This window comes from Rhincodon typus, chromosome 8 (genome assembly GCF_021869965.1).
Source record: "Rhincodon typus isolate 14 chromosome 8, sRhiTyp1.1, whole genome shotgun sequence".
In the NCBI taxonomy this organism is placed as follows: Eukaryota; Metazoa; Chordata; class Chondrichthyes; order Orectolobiformes; family Rhincodontidae; genus Rhincodon; species Rhincodon typus.
In genome coordinates this window covers 62,362,816-62,378,583 of record NC_063339.1, presented here as the reverse complement: position 1 = coordinate 62,378,583, position 15,768 = coordinate 62,362,816, and the positions used below count along the sequence as shown (strand labels likewise).

Sequence of the window (15,768 nt, the reverse complement as noted above, 5' to 3'; positions counted from 1 at the left end):
GTTATCACATAATGTTGTGTCCTAGATTGTGGTATGCTGCTCTTTGTAAGTTTGCAGTGTTTTGGAATAGTGGAAGGTGGAATTCAGGCAAGTGTAATCCTCATTTATTTCAAGCTGTCTTTCTTACTGAACTACACGGTTTTGAGTTTCTGCCCTTTTCGTGAGCACTGAACTTGGATAAAATGGTGATCCTGAAATCTGACTTGCTGATGCACAGGGACTTTTGTTTCTTTGATGTTGCAACGTTTTTACAAAATCTCTTTTGCATACAGTTAGGTTTTGGAGCATTTTTCTCCGAGTATTTAGGTTTTTTATTGGGTCGACCAGCGTTTTTGATCTTTTAATATTTCACAATACTTTCTTCATTATTTTCCATTTAAATTGCAACAGACTGGATAGTAAAGGTCCTCTGTCCTAAATTGCTTGATTTTTAGATGAGAAGGAGGAGTTCATGAAAGGATAAATGCTTAATCTGTTGTTCTGAAATTGCTGTTTTAAATACTGGTGTTAAGCAATTTATTTTAGAAAGGCCGCTTCCAGATTTTCTCAGCTGCACCTATGGACTCACTTGTAACTTTGGCAGGAGTCTATAAAACAGCTAAATATTTGACTTGAAGTTTGATAAGACAGACCCTGCCTTTGCCTCCAAACGTTTGGGATATTGTTGAGAGGGAAGAACTTTACGAAGTCATTAACCTAAGGGACTAAAGTTAGGGCACAAGTAGGCGATGAATATAGAAGTTCATATATCTTAAGCTTTTCTTTAGGGTTTGACATATGGTCAGCGCAGGTACTCAATTATTTGTGGCATGTGAGAATCCCCCCACTGATTGTGAAGCCAACATGAGAGACTCTGGGCTTGTGACGCAGCCTGGCTCCTTAAAAATGTTGCTGTATTCTTTATTTTGTAAGGAAGCCTGAATTGTATCTGAGACGTGGTAAGTGCGATGCAACACCCTCCCGCACGCTCAGCTCCACATCAAACCAGGTTATTCCTGCTGATGGCCTGTCGTTAGGTGGGATCAAGGAAGGGCAAATGTCCAAACACACCCAAGGCTTTTGAATGAAGGGCCTCTCCTTGCTTTATGAATTTAGTGGAGTCCCCAGCAGAGTTCCATGGCATACCACAATGTTTTTGGGAGCTGTTAATTTCTTTGCTGAATCTTAAGACAGGAATTTCAGGTAAATGATTTATGTTCTTAGTTGCAAATTTTCTACAAAAGTCTTTTGGTTTTTATGAGAATAGTTTGTATTTTGTAAAGTGAGAAGTGAAGACTCGTAATTAAAACTTGAAAGAAAATGATTATACCAATAGTGGGCTGTTTAAATAAAAAGCTATATGCTCTTTGATAACTCAACAAAAAAATACTGTACCTTTCATGGTCATCTAATAAACATTAGAAAATTACAAGAAAAATCAACTGTTTTGTTTTGCGTATAATTTTCAGTGTTACTTTACAACACTTGTCTCTATTTACTGTTTTAGGACAATCGAATTAGTCTTGTGGATTTTGTTGCATCCTATTATTTGCATCATTTTGACAAGGTAATTGTTTGATCTTTCTTTGAGCTTTTGTCAAACAGATTTTCTAATTTAATGTAATATACCTGAAGTGAAGTAATTATTCCAATTAACTTCCTATTGAATACAACTGTTACTTCCTAGTTTGTTTTCTTATTTAATCAATGTTTTCTGAAAAAGTGTATGAATTAGTAAAGCCTTCAATAGAAGTGTTTTTTAAAATAAGTATCAAATTAGTTTGATGTAATAACATCGAGTTAATTTGATACTTATTAAAAAAAAAGCACTTCTACAATTGGAGAGGGTTTCAGGTACATTGCTTCAATGATAATTGGGAAACAGATTTGAATTGTTTTGAGTGAGTTTTATTGAAGCATTCAGAGCTGAAATTTTCCTATTTCTTTGTTGCAATGTAATTGTTGCTATGACTGACTTAAATGAAACTGGATATTTATCAACAAATCTCTGTGTTAACTCTGGCATTATATCAGTTGCATGTTTGAATAGATTGTGCTAGTAGTGAGGCAGGAAAACTCCAGATGTTTCACATTTAGAAGGAGAGTGTGTTAAAAGGAGTCCAGCAAATGTTAAAGTTTTTGTAGAGATCCTAACGGTGTTTCAACTCATCATCATCGCAAAGGTACGAGATATCAAGAGAAAGTTAAAGCACAGGAAAATTGAGGTGTCAATAAGAGTCTGCAGGCCAGGACTGGTGCAGTCTGGTTTGCCAACCGATTGCTTTGAGGCTGTGGATTTGACCAACCATGGCTAATTGGACAGTGCTGACTCTTAGGCACCCTGTAGTGATGCCTTTAGTACCTACTGATACTGATATCATGTTGGTTTGGTATGCTTCTGAGGAAACAGCTAATATTCTAGTTGGCATTCACGGATCAAGTTACTGAGTCTTCTGTTCCTGCATCATTTGAGAAGTGAATTTCCATTAGTACTCATTTTATAGGAAAGGGAGATATTTTCACTTCTGCCAATGGATGTGGGTGCTTAGGTATTGATTGATCTCTTTATGCTGCCTGCCCTGCCTAGCGTACTTCCATTGATATATCAGACTTATCATGGAGGGGGTGCTCCTTAGGAAATCCATAGATGCCACAAAGAAAATAAATTATTTCCATCAGTTGGTACGATCATTGCTGCTGACCAGAGAAGGGTTGGGGAAGAACAATATTGGTTAAGAAATGCTTAAAGCATACAACTTTACAGTTCAGTATCCTTGTCATATGTTAAATAGTATCCACCGCGAATTTCAAATTGATGGTTCTTTCCCAGGAACATTGAACACCAAAATTATGTGAAGTGATGTGCCAAGATTGACAGCAACCACAACTGAATATTAAAATTAAGTGCCACCATGTTCCCACTGTAATAGTTCCACCTTCTGGAAAATCCGTCACACCACAAACGTATTCCTGACCATTAATTAGATGTTGGGAGGCGAGGAAAATTACACCTCTGTATTTTTGCTTTCTTATTACATTAAATTACACCTGGTGCCTCACAGTGTCAGAGACTTGGGTTCAATTCCAGTCTTCTGGAGTTTGCATGTTCTCCTCATGTCTACGTTGGTTTCCGCTGGGTGCTCCGGTTTTTCGCCCACTATCCAAAGATTTGCAGGCGAGATGGATTGGCCGTGCCAAATGATCCGCAGTGACCAGGTGTCCATCTAGGTAGATTAGCCATGGTAAATGTGGGGGTTACGGGGATAGGGTAAGGGTCTGGTTCTGGCTGGGATAGTCTTTGGAGCATTGATGCAGATTTGGTGGGCCAAACAGCCTCTTTCCGCACTGTAAGGGTTCCATGATAAATATTAACAATTCTTTTCTCATTGCTTAACAGGATGCAGGAACAGACAGGAGTGTATATCCTTTACCAGAACCCCAGGAGTTGCTGCGAGCCTCACAAGTTAAATTTGAGGATCTCACTAAGGATCTTAGGAAGTTGAAAAAAGACCTGGAAGGTATTGCAGCTTTTCAACATGTAAAACGTTAGATGTTTCCAAGTTTTGTAATAAGAAAATGAATTGATTAACCATGGTGCTTATGTGGGGTAGAGGTTGCTGTGTAGTGTATTCAGGAAATTGAGTAACGGAGGAATAAAGCAATTAGCCAACATAAAAATTGAGCAAAGCTGAGATTAAGTGAATCCCACGTATCATTATGCCATGCTTCAATGTTCTCAACACTTTAAACCCACCTCTTTCTATCAGCACTGAAACAGAATAATGGCTTCCTTCCCATGATAAAGAGCTGTACATGATCAATTCTGCCAATGCAGCTTCAAATTGAATTTCAAATTATGACTAGCACTTGGGTGCCAGAGGAAATATAATCATGTTTATAGCAATTCTTAAGATTTTGCTTTTGTAAAGATAAGACCTGCATTGCATTTTCTGTTTCTGTGGGCTGAATTTTCCCTTTTATTTTGGTGAAGTGTTTTGCTGAGTGAGATCTTGGCACCTAGCCCGTAATGACACCCTTTTGCATGCAATCATCCACTCTTCATCCTAGTAGTTAGGCAACTGACCTCTTTGGCACCCATCCTTGTGGGAGTTGTATGACAGGAGAGGTGCAAATGCTTGTCATTACCAGAACTTTGTAGTGTTCTCAACACAGGCGCCTTGTTTAGATCCCAGCTCCACAGCTACAAGCTAAGAAGTGCCCCTCACACTGTGATGCCCTACTATTATTACCAAAGGCATGGCCCAGGAAGGAAAGCTTTACACCCTGCTACATCAATACTGACCAGAAGGATACAAGCCAGAGACACTGACAGTCTCCAATAAGCTTGAAGTGAGCGAGTACTCAGAAAGTAAGCCAGCAGCTATAAGACAGAAGAATTACTTTGTGCACAAGGACGTATAAGACAGAAGAATTACTTTGTGCACAAGGACGTACGCTCAACATGCCAGAAGCACCAAAAAAGTCATAAATCCGCTAAACTACCAAAATAAGTTCTAAAGATCAAAAATTGTTGGGTGAACTTTACAGGAAGTCTGTGCGATGTGAGCTAAAATAAGATGCGTGGCAAAATTGAGTTACATGTGTGGTGAAGCCCATTTCAATGTCAATTCACTCAATCTTATGCTTTTTCACAAATAGTGTAGCAAGATTCTTTTGAGGCAGTGACGAAATGCCAATTGACACTCATCATTGTTTGTTACTTACCTTGTTAATGCCATCCTTTGCCTCATCAATATTCAGACGCTCATCTTAACAAACTCACCAAAAGAATGCCAATGAATGATTGTTAGTTGGTTTTAACTTTAATTTTCATTATTAAAGAAGAAAATATATTGAGTCCAGCCCTTCCCTCAGGCTTTGGTTGTTTGCACTGATTTTTGTTTGTTTATTACAATTTTTACATTCAGGGTACGCTAATCAATTAGAGCTGAAATTAGGTATAAATTGAAGTGAGCAAATCCAATGCAGGAGTAGATGCTATTTTGAATATGGTTTGATATCATGATGCTGCAACTCAATAAATAATCTTTATAATTAAAAAAAGTAAAGTGCCTACATATTTTACCCAAGTAATTGTAAAAGTAATGTTGAAAAACAATAATATTGGAACTTCTTTTGTCAATTATGTTTTGAAGTAACATTTGAAAGCTTCTCGAAGAAAGGGTTTAGGCTGAATGCCTAGCAGACTTAAAAATATGTGTGCTCTGTTAAGTTGAAGTCTTTACCAGAATTCTGCTGTATGCCTTTGAGAATAAATTTGTAAAATGATATATGGAACAAAACTAAAACAGTCGATAAACATTTTTGTTGACCCCAAACACTGTAGTGGAAAGCATCAGTTGTTGTTTGTTCAACTGAAGGTCACAGGAGTGTTCTTATCTTCCCTCATCCCTTGGCTCCCATAGAACCCTTGCCCTGCCCTCTCTATTGGTAGCTTGTGCAGAAACATGATCTGTGTTTGATCTCGTCTCCCCTGCCAGCATGTTTTCAACAATACGTGTAGCTACTGTGTCCCTTGGACCTACGTGTATGCAACATCCACAACTAAATTATAAATTAAAAAGATAAATGGGTCTTATTGATAAGATACTTCAGCTTTTAGGTACATGTGTTTAAAACCTTTTATTTAATTTAATCTGTTCTGATTTGAAAATGGACAGCATTCTGTGAAACCCAACATCAAAATAGGTTACAAAACTGCAAGACTTTTAAATTGGTAAAATTAAACCTATTTGTATACATGTCATATTCAGTAAAAAATCTTAAATTGTACCCAGAATTGAGTTTCATTTAGTGTACTATTTTCACATTTGACAGTCATTTTAATTTATTGCAGCTATTAAAGGTTGTGGCTGCTGGCAAAATATCAGTGAAAGTCTAAAGCTAAACCAGATGTGATTAGAGACTGACTCCCAAGAAGCATCAGGCTCAACTATCCAGACAGACGCATTGGCTTCAGATGTGAATGATTTAAATAATATTAACTAGTGTTGCCCCTACTACGGGGTGCAGAAGATTTATTTTATGCTTTGGCGGTATGAGTGTTGTGTATGTCAATTCAGTGAAGATATTTGCCTAATTGCTGAAGGAAGTAATTATAAGATTTGTTTTTAAAATATGCTAAAGGATTGTTACCAGTCTTCAAAGTTGTCATTTTTACTTCCCATTGCAACAGCCAGCGAAATGCAGAAAGAAAACCCTTTCCTCCAATATTGTAGTTATTTCCTAACACTATGTCAACTCTTAGTGCTAGCTGAATTGCTTGACCTCTTGCTCGGCTACTTGTGTGAGCTGCTCCCCACTTAAGACAATGTTAAACAGTGGGTGACTAAGGTGGTTTCCTACCGGTACTAGAAACTCGAAGTGACTCTTCTCTCAGCAAAATAGCTATTCTTGAGGTCTCAAGCAGTCATTCCTCAACTGTGAAAGAGAGGTCAGGTCCACGTTTGAAACACTCTGATGCAGAAATAAAAGAATTAAAAACAGGGTCAGCAATAAGCCATTGGATATCTCAAACCTGTTTCATCATTCAGTAATATAATGGCTGAGTTACAATATCCACCTCATCCTTGAGAATCGAAAACATTCTTCATCTTTGTCTTGGATGTAATTAATGACTGCCCATCCACACTTTTCAGATGTTCATGATGATTTGAAGAAATCTCTCCTCTTCTCAGTCATAAATGGTCAAATCCATATTCTGAGATTGTGGCTTATAGCTCTAGACTTCTAACCGGAGGAAATATCTTCCTGGCATGAACCCTGCCAGTCTCTTGAGAATTCCTTATGTTTTAATGTGATCATTCTCATTCATCTAAACTCCAGGCATTAATCTACTCATTTTCATGTAGAATGATCCATTTATCCTAGGAATTTTAATTGCGCACTCTCAAGGAAAGCATAATCTTCTTTAGTTAAGGAGACCAAAATGTACACCATACTACAGGTAAATCTCACCTTGGCCCTATACAGTTGCAGTTGTGCTTCATTACTCTTGTATTTCAGTCCCTTTGTGATAAAGGATGATGTAACTGCTTTCTTAATTGCTTGCTGTACCTTTGAAATGTTGTAATTTGTGTACGAGGATCCCACTGAACACTAGATTTTCCAGTTTCTCTCTAAAATAGAGCTTTTTTATTTTCCTTATGTAAGAAGGTAGGTTCACATTTCTGCACATTTTATGTCATCCAACATGTTCTTGCGCAGTTACTTAACTTTTGGAACCCTCTTTACATTGTCTTTGCCAGTTATTTTCCTACTTAGCTTTGTATTATCGGCATCCTTAAAAATATTCCATTTGATCCTGTCATCTAAGTTATTGATGTATTTCATAAATATCTAAGGCCAAAGCACCATACTTGTGGTACCCACTAGTTACAGGGGGGAGATGGGAGGCAAACTTCTTTCTTCTTCCTACTCTGTGTTTTTTAACATTAACCAATACTTCAGGAAATGCTAATATGTCCCTTGAGCTCTAATTTTGTATAATCACCTCCTGTGTGGCGCTTTGGTGAGTGCAATTTGAAAATCCAAATACATCAACTGATTTCCAACGTTTGTATGCTACTAGTTATAATCTTAAAATACTTTAAATGATTTGTTAAAAAACATTCTGTTTTATTAATCAATGTTGCCTAATTGTATTAAGATTTGTTTAGTGCCTCCATTGTCACAGTTCTAATAATATTGTCCAGCATTTTATCGACTATTGAGTGTCAGGCTAACGGGCCTGTAGTTCCCAATGGAGGTATGATGTTCAAATTGAGCTGCATATTATCTACTGAACTGGTCTCTCTTAACTGCCAACCTCTTATCTCCTCAGCTTTCTCTTTTGTGCAAACGTTAGATTTTCAGTGATGATGTTCTTTATCATGATACATTTCCCTGAGCTTCATTATTACCAATCTTTTTCTTTGCGTGGTAGCATACAATGTAAATGGAATTTGACTACTGGGCACAATTGTGTCCCTCAAATAAGTTCATATATTCCATAATAGTGAGTCAGAGGTACTTTCTCCCTTTTAGTTATCCCTTTACTTGGTATAGAAATGGGCAAGAGAGCTTAGTGAAGGCAGATTCAATAAGGGCTTTCAAAAGGGTTTTGGATAATTACTTAGAGAGAAAACATTTACAAGTCTACAGGGAAAAGGGGCAAGAGTGGAATTGGCTGAGTTGCATTTGTAGAGGGCTGGCACAGACAAGATGGGCTGTAGAGCCACCTTCAGTGCTGCAACCATTCTATAGTTCTTTATCTACATGTGTTGTCCATTTTTGTGGGTCTGAGAATGGAACCATGACCTATGCAATGCGTAAATGCCTCCTGTCACCCAGTAACCAAACTCTGATTTATAGTGGTGGTTCACATTCAGGTACAAAGGATTGTTGTAAAATGAAGCAATTGTGATTACCATCAGGATAATGCCATTCCTCTGATGAGGCACTGCTCATCGACACATATCAACTGCACCTTGAAGGAGTGAAATTCATTTCAGTCCACCAAAATTGCCAAGTTCATGTGAGGTGCACGTAAAGCAATCTTTGTTTTGTCAAGTGCATTATGTACAGTGGGAAAGGCTGCAATTGAAGCAAGTTCTTGTGCTTACCCTGTCTGTTTGTTTCTAGTAAGAAGGATGAGGTGAAGAGAGACTCAGTGGGCCTCCCTTACTGAACAGTGTAGGGAAAGCTGCAAGGTTGTTTTAATATCAGCAGCAGTAGCCTGGAAGGAGACAGCCATATAAATGCTAAGACATACAATCATCTCGGGACTCACAAGAATACAGTTCTTGCATTGTTTTGAGGCTTCAGGCAACAATACTTGGCATATTTTAGTCATAGCATCTTTCCAAAAATGAAGTCAACTGAATCATTTGTCATTGCTGATACTAAGGTAAAAGGACTGCTCCATAAAGCTCTGGGTAGATATGACCTCTTGTTCAGCATGATTCTTCCCTCCTCTTCCCTCACCTCGCTGTCAGTCCTCTTCTCTTCATTCCCCTAGTCCTGCTTAATACCACAGGGAACGCTTCCTAGGGACATCCATGTCAGGAAACAGCTCGTTTCAGCTCAGGCTTTTAAACCACCACAAAAATGCTTTAGCTTCCAAAGGTCATTCCCTTTGGACATGAAACTTGAAACAAATAAAACAAAATTTTGAAGACACATGGAACTGTAACAGTAGCCAGGAGGCATATACTAGCAACCAACATATTTGGAGTGCTTTCTTGAAGTAGCCCAGGTAAAAGAGTTCTTTGTGTAATTGTACCCACTTTCAGCTCCAGAAATTTAAGAGAGGGCAGTAGTTTGAGAATGACATACGAAAATGCCAGTATTAGTGACAAATCAAATTGCACAATGCTCGACACCATGTTGTACCTGCTCCAGTGGAGCTGTTGATCATTGGATGCATCTACACACCCAAACTACTGGTGTAGGAAGTGTGCACTCCTGTCGAACACCCAATTAGGAGGCCTGTTAGCACCTAAAATGTGAGCACTGCTCAGCTCAATTTCTTCCTCGAGCCAGTGGAAAATGATATCGTGCACCAAACTGAAATCTTAGTTAGCAATCCCAAATAATCTCTTTAAGACTGCTCACTCTATTTCAAAACAGTGCTCATGTTGTTGTCTTTGATTATTTTGCATTAGGCCTTGCCAGAATTTCACTGTTCTCAGTTTGATAAAAACTGAACTGGCGCCTGCAAAATTGATTTATGCAAGCAAATCTGATGTTGTAAAGTTAAGGATCTCCCAAATAAATTTTCATGGAGCAAAGAATAATACACAATAATCAGCACTCTATGATGTAAATAATACATTTGGAAATGAATCATCTGTTTATAGGAAACATACTTCACAACAAATGCTAATTAAAGTTTTATTTGTGTTCTGAATCAATGCTGTTACTCAGTTCAGGTTCTCTGTGCATTCATCCTGTTTGTTTTTATTTTCATACAAAGCTTCCTATCATAAACCTCTTTGACATCATAGATAATTCCTTATCAAACTGTTCTTTCATGTCTTTTGATGTCTGTCTAAATGTGTATTTAATTGCAACGGAAGATGTTTTGGTTTATGATACAAATTAGATCACTATTTTGTTGTTTACTGCAAATAGTAAGGAATGAGATTTCTGTCACTTCCATGTGTAGCATTCCATGTTAGTTGTTAAGGATTTCAGTTAGTCATTGTTTAAGGTCTGCACAATATTCAAGATTTATGTACAGTAACAAAACAATTATCATTTTGATCCTGATCAGTCGTAACCTTAAGATTGGACCCAAGATAATGAAATTATTATGTCTACAGCTGGCGACAGCTTCTTGAGAATTTTCTGATTGTAACAGCATTGGAATAAATAGGAGAACGATTAAAGAATGTTGTGTAATCTTTGATATTGACTAATTCACTTGGAGTGCAGTAAAAAGCACAGACATTCAGCTGGGACACAGATATGTCAAGTCATGGCCTTTATTGGCAGTTTTTTAAGAGTGGAAAGTGGGAGGACCCAATTGTTATGTGTTGCTTAAGGTAATGGTTCTAAAGAGGTCAATAACACATGATTGTAGTGGTGTGGATATGAATCCTGCTGTGAGGAAAAGAAATTCAGAAGGAAAAAACAAACCTTGAGGCAAATAAGTTTGCCACTTTAAGAGTATCTGAAGTTTAAGAAGAAACAGTCAGTCAGCAGCTGAGTTGTGATTACCTACGGACCAAGAAAATGCAGAAGCCGTGGAGACAGCAACATGGAAAACTCAATACTCCAAAGCCAAACCTTCAACAAGAAGAGGTAAGAAGTACAAGGAAAAGAGTCTGAGTTAGGGAGATAAAGAAAAGGCTGCCATATTTATAAAAAGGCAGGTGGCGCAGTAGGAACAGGAGTCTTCAGGAGTAAAATCAGTTATTCATAAGGGAAATAGGGGGAAAATGTCTTGGTAGATGGGTACAAAGACCTTATAAAAGTAAGGCAAGATGAAAAAGACAGTTTTCACCTCTCACAATGAGCACTGCTGCCAACCAGAACCTACTTCACAAGGTACAGCTGCAAGGCTCGGTGAAAGGACCAGTGGTTAAATTTATACTGAGGCAGCAGAATTTAGAACACCTCCAAATTTATCTGAGCAGTGGAAGAGAAACTATAGTGAAATTGAATGAAAAAGTCCAACAGAAGAAACATTAAGGGAAACTTAAGATTTAAAAGGACTGGGATGCAGTAAACTGTGATTTCAGTGGTAAAAGGCTGCAGCCAGAGAACTTTCTTTAAAAATGTATGTAAAAGTAACCGCTTAATGTTTTAGACTGTGAAAGATGGAGAAATGTCCAGTTTACCTGGAAAAAAGTGCCTGTATTTGTGAAGTCAGAGACTTAGGGGAAGATGAGGCAGTTAAAAATGTAATTAGTTATACACATGATTGCTTAAATATGAAGAAAACTGGCTCAAGGTGAGATGTTGTAACAGATAATGGTGCCGAAGGTGATAATGTTCATGTTGCATTGACTCTACTCATTCTACTGAGAGTAGAAGTTCTATCCTAGCTTTCAAAGGGTCCGTAATCGATCTGAACCAGCATCCTAGGATCCTAGTAATTATGCATGATCAATAAAAATGTTGTACTCATTTTTATCTTGCACTAAGCCATCTAAGAACTGGTCTTCCTCTGTAAACACAGTACACTAGTGTATCCTCTACTACTAATCATTAGAAAGGCCCAAGATAATTAATAACACTGAATTGAATAGATTTAATTGAAAAGTCATTAAAGTGGCAATGTTACAAAGTGGTCACGGTTGGAAACATAATTTTCCAGGATGCTTGATTTTTAGAAAGAATAGGCGAAATAGAAAATCAGTGGTAGTCCTGATAACAATGGGAGGATAAAACAGGAGGTTAACTGGACCATGGCTCAGCAAGTCCAGAAATAGGATCAGTTTGAGTCTGTTTTGAAGACTTCTTTAATCCCTTTGGGAAATAGTTGGGAAATGTTGAAAGGTTCAACAGGCTGATAATCAGCCTGTGTCACAAATGCCAATTCCATTGCCAACAAATCCCGTGTTGTAAACCCACAAATCCACACCACTATACACCTGCTATATGAGCTATCCAGGATATTTGCTGCCACCACTTTATTTTCTGTTAAGGATCTGCAGGGCATGCTTGATCTAGTGTAGTAGAGGAAAACCACAAGGTAATCAAACGAAAAGCGGTACTTGCCTTAAACAAAATGTAGCTATTTGCATGACTGCAGCTATTTACAAGTTATATTAATACAATAAACTTTCTTACACATTATGGGGAAGAACCACTTGGTGTGTCATATTAGTTTGACATCCTTAGCATTTCTCTCCAACCTTTTCCTCCCATTATGAATTTCACACAATCATGTGAATAGTTCATTTTAACCCTGTCCCCAAGTCTCTGACTGCACAAATTCAGGGAGTCTGGCATTTGCACTGTACTCCAGACTGAATTTTCTTCAGACTTGAAAGATCGGTAGATCTTTCGGTTGAAAACTGTTCACTTTGATATTGTTCCTTAGGTCTGAAAGTCCCTTGAAACGGAGGGACGAAAAACATTGTGAATTTCTTTTATAGAGAATGTCTTTCTCACTGATATAAGCAATTACTTCATTATTACATATATAGGACATTTAATCTCATGAATTTCCTTCACAGACGATCACTGGACTGTTGAAACAGGCACTGTTTTGCAGTATCCTACATCACCAGACCACACAGTTTCTCCCTCATAGTATCCTGGATAGTTCAAACAGGCAACTACTTCTTGACAGTGTCCTGAGTCTTTGGAAATTGATTGTCTCTTCTCAGTGGTGGCCTCCATTTTCAATCTGTGTCAGCAAACATATTCTCGATCTACTTGTAAATCTGTTCTGAACTGAGTAGACTCTTCGCTTCAACTTAATCATTAAGTTGGGACATTTTTATTCACCCTTAGTAATTGCATTACTGGTGAAAACAACATTTTCACCTTCTCAATTCCATTTGAGGATTGGTTTGGCATTAGCTCTGTCACTGACACTGAGGGTTCTTTCTGGGAATAAAAGGAAATGAAAAGTTCTACCTGTACTTATGTCTTCTCAGCATCTGACATCAGGATTAAATCTGTCGTTACTGCTTGTTCACTGTGATGAGTTGCACTTTGAGTTACATCAGTTAAACATTCATCTATGAGCTCAAATGGAGTATACTATTCATTGGCTACCTGATTTCTTGAGGTTCTGACGCCTTACTGACCCTTGCAGTCTAAACTCCTTTCAGTTTTAATAGCAGTAAGAAACCTTTCTACCAATCCACTATAGTCACAGGTTTCCATCTATCTAAGAGTATGATAAAAATTTCTAATACTAGCATATCTAAACTTGATGAATTCTGTCTTCTGATTAGTTTTGCCATGATCCCAGGGAGCTCTCTGAAATCTTCCACTGATTGTCCTTTGACTAGTTGTTCCATGACCAGCTGAACTAAGCCAAATATTCCTTGTCCTGTTAGTCTTTGTCTGTCTGTACCTTGATCAGTCATATCATGATTTTAACTAAATTGATTCCTGCTGCCAATTGAAAATTTTTCAGGTCAAACATGCATTCATGTTCTTGAGAGTTCTTGCGAGTTCTTGATCATGAAGTATGCCTAATTTCTAGTTTCTACCTAGTGGGTAGGAGAATGGTAAACTGCATCTTAATAAGGTGAGGTTTAGTTATAATAAGATATTAATGCATGCTAATACTTTCCAATAGGCCTCTCGCCACTTAATAGCAAATATTAGCATTTGGTTGAGAAAGGAGTTTGTTTGCTCTCAATACCAAGAAGCTCCTGGATTGAATTCTCACCCAACTTTCTCATCATGGCCCAAGTCTTTCAGGGGGCTGGGAAGATTCTGCCCATGGTTTCTCTCACATGTGACCAACACGTTACTTGTATTCCAGTGTTAAAATCTCAGTACCATGCCCTGGAATATCAACTCTAGAAGGGATTATAATGTGTGATATTTTCACATTTTCTTTACCGTATTACTTCTGAAGTTGTTGCAATATTTATTGTGGCCTTAGCTGTCTAGGCTCGACTGATATTTGACTCCACTAAATCCCTCTTACAATGTTAATTCTATTTCAGTCCTAAAATTCTCATACAGTATTTTGGTTCACACTGTTTGGCTGGCTAAAAATGTTCATGTTAAAGCACACAGTTAAATGAATATTATTATTATAGATTAACAGGGTAAACATTTGGAGCAAATGTTTTCAGCCCAGTGGGGAAAGCGCTTCAGGCAAAGTCTCTCAAAAAAAATTGCTAGGTTTCTGATGTATTCCTGCCTCCTTTGCATTTTGCAGAAGTAATGGCAACCAACCCTGCAGCAGAAGCAAACCAATTAAGACATTTATTGAGCCATTTGGGGCCAATTTTACCATAGCAATGCAATCCCCTGAGCATTGTGTAAGTCCCCAGTTCTATCAGTGCTTTGCTGGCTGTGCAGTAAGAAGTCAGATTGAAGGTTTTTCAAAGCATAGCTGAACAAAATGGCAAGGGTGTTGTATTTCAAGGGCGGAGGCTTGCCATTGCACTGGGATCTCCTGAAGATTGATAGGTCTGACATGGGATTGATACAGTGGTAGCCGTTGCTGTGTAATGATGATATCTCCATTAGCTCCTGCTGAATATGCTCTTTGGCTCTCAGCAACATTCTCACCAGTCAGAGAGTAAGTTATTGGTCACACTCGCAATGGTCTATGATGTGATAAACTCTGGCCTTCAGAACCTGCAGACTGTCCCAAATTAGATGATGGAGGCAGCCTGCTAATTGGTTGCCTCCAGTAAAATTTCACCAATGGGTGCACTGCTGCAATGATTGGTATTGGGGCCCAGAAATATTCCTGTGCTCGAAAGTATCAAAATAGAAAAAGTGCTAGACTTGTTGTCTGTAAATCCTATTGAAAACTTATGCGTAAGTAATTACTAAATGTTAATTGGACATTGAGTTCATTATAAATCGCTGGATTTGCTTTCACTATTTTGAAGCACTGGGATCACTAGCAGCAGGAAAAAGTGAGTTGTGGTCTGCTTTCACAGTACTCGAGTAAATAATAGCAAAAATATCCTTCTTAAAAGCCACGAGATGTAATGCTTCCCATGTAAGTGTAGCTCAGGCCTCCGCAATCTCCTCAATTGCCACTACAAATCATTTGATGGTTTATTGGTGAATCATATAACGAAAGCTGAGGGCTGTAGAGAGGCCTTTAAACTAAGATGTAGAAGCAAGGAAGATGTTTTTTGTGAGCAGGGATTTGGAAAGTTAATGAGAAAGGCACCACTGTACAGCAATGCAGTTGGTCATGGCCATCAGATTGTGTCAGGACGGGGACAGAGTTGACCATTAGAATGCAACAGCAAATACAGTCAGAAACAGGGGTTAGGGAGAGCAGTATGAAAGGGTTTTTATTTTATCAGAATGCAGATGGATGACAAAATGGATGAAGTAATAGCACAAATAAACATAAAGGAGAATATTCTGATAGCCACTGCAGAGACTTGACCAAGCTGAGATCAAAAGTATTTGTAGGAGTAAATTGCTGCAGATACTGGAATTTGTACTGAAGGCAAATAATGCCGGAGATCGTAGCAGGTCAGGCAGCATCCATGGAGAGAAAGCAAGCAAACTTTTTGAATCTAGATGATCCTTCATCAGAGCTCCGATGAAGGATCATCTAGACAAAATGTTAGATAACAAAGTGTAGAGCTGGATGAACACAGCACTGCTACG

At 38.2% G+C, this 15,768-nt stretch overlaps 1 protein-coding gene across 2 annotated transcripts in view; it reads left to right on the top strand.

Annotated features, from left to right (window-relative positions):
- The window catches only part of LOC109911862 (formin-like), a 368,530-nt gene that overhangs the window by 233,086 nt on the left and 119,676 nt on the right, over window positions 1-15,768 (top strand). For both annotated transcript variants that reach the window (XM_048600301.1, XM_048600300.1), the window contains 2 exons: window positions 1,487-1,546; window positions 3,377-3,497. In XM_048600301.1, the coding sequence (XP_048456258.1) occupies window positions 1,487-1,546; window positions 3,377-3,497 (181 nt within the window). The remainder of the gene's footprint in view (window positions 1-1,486; window positions 1,547-3,376; window positions 3,498-15,768) is intronic.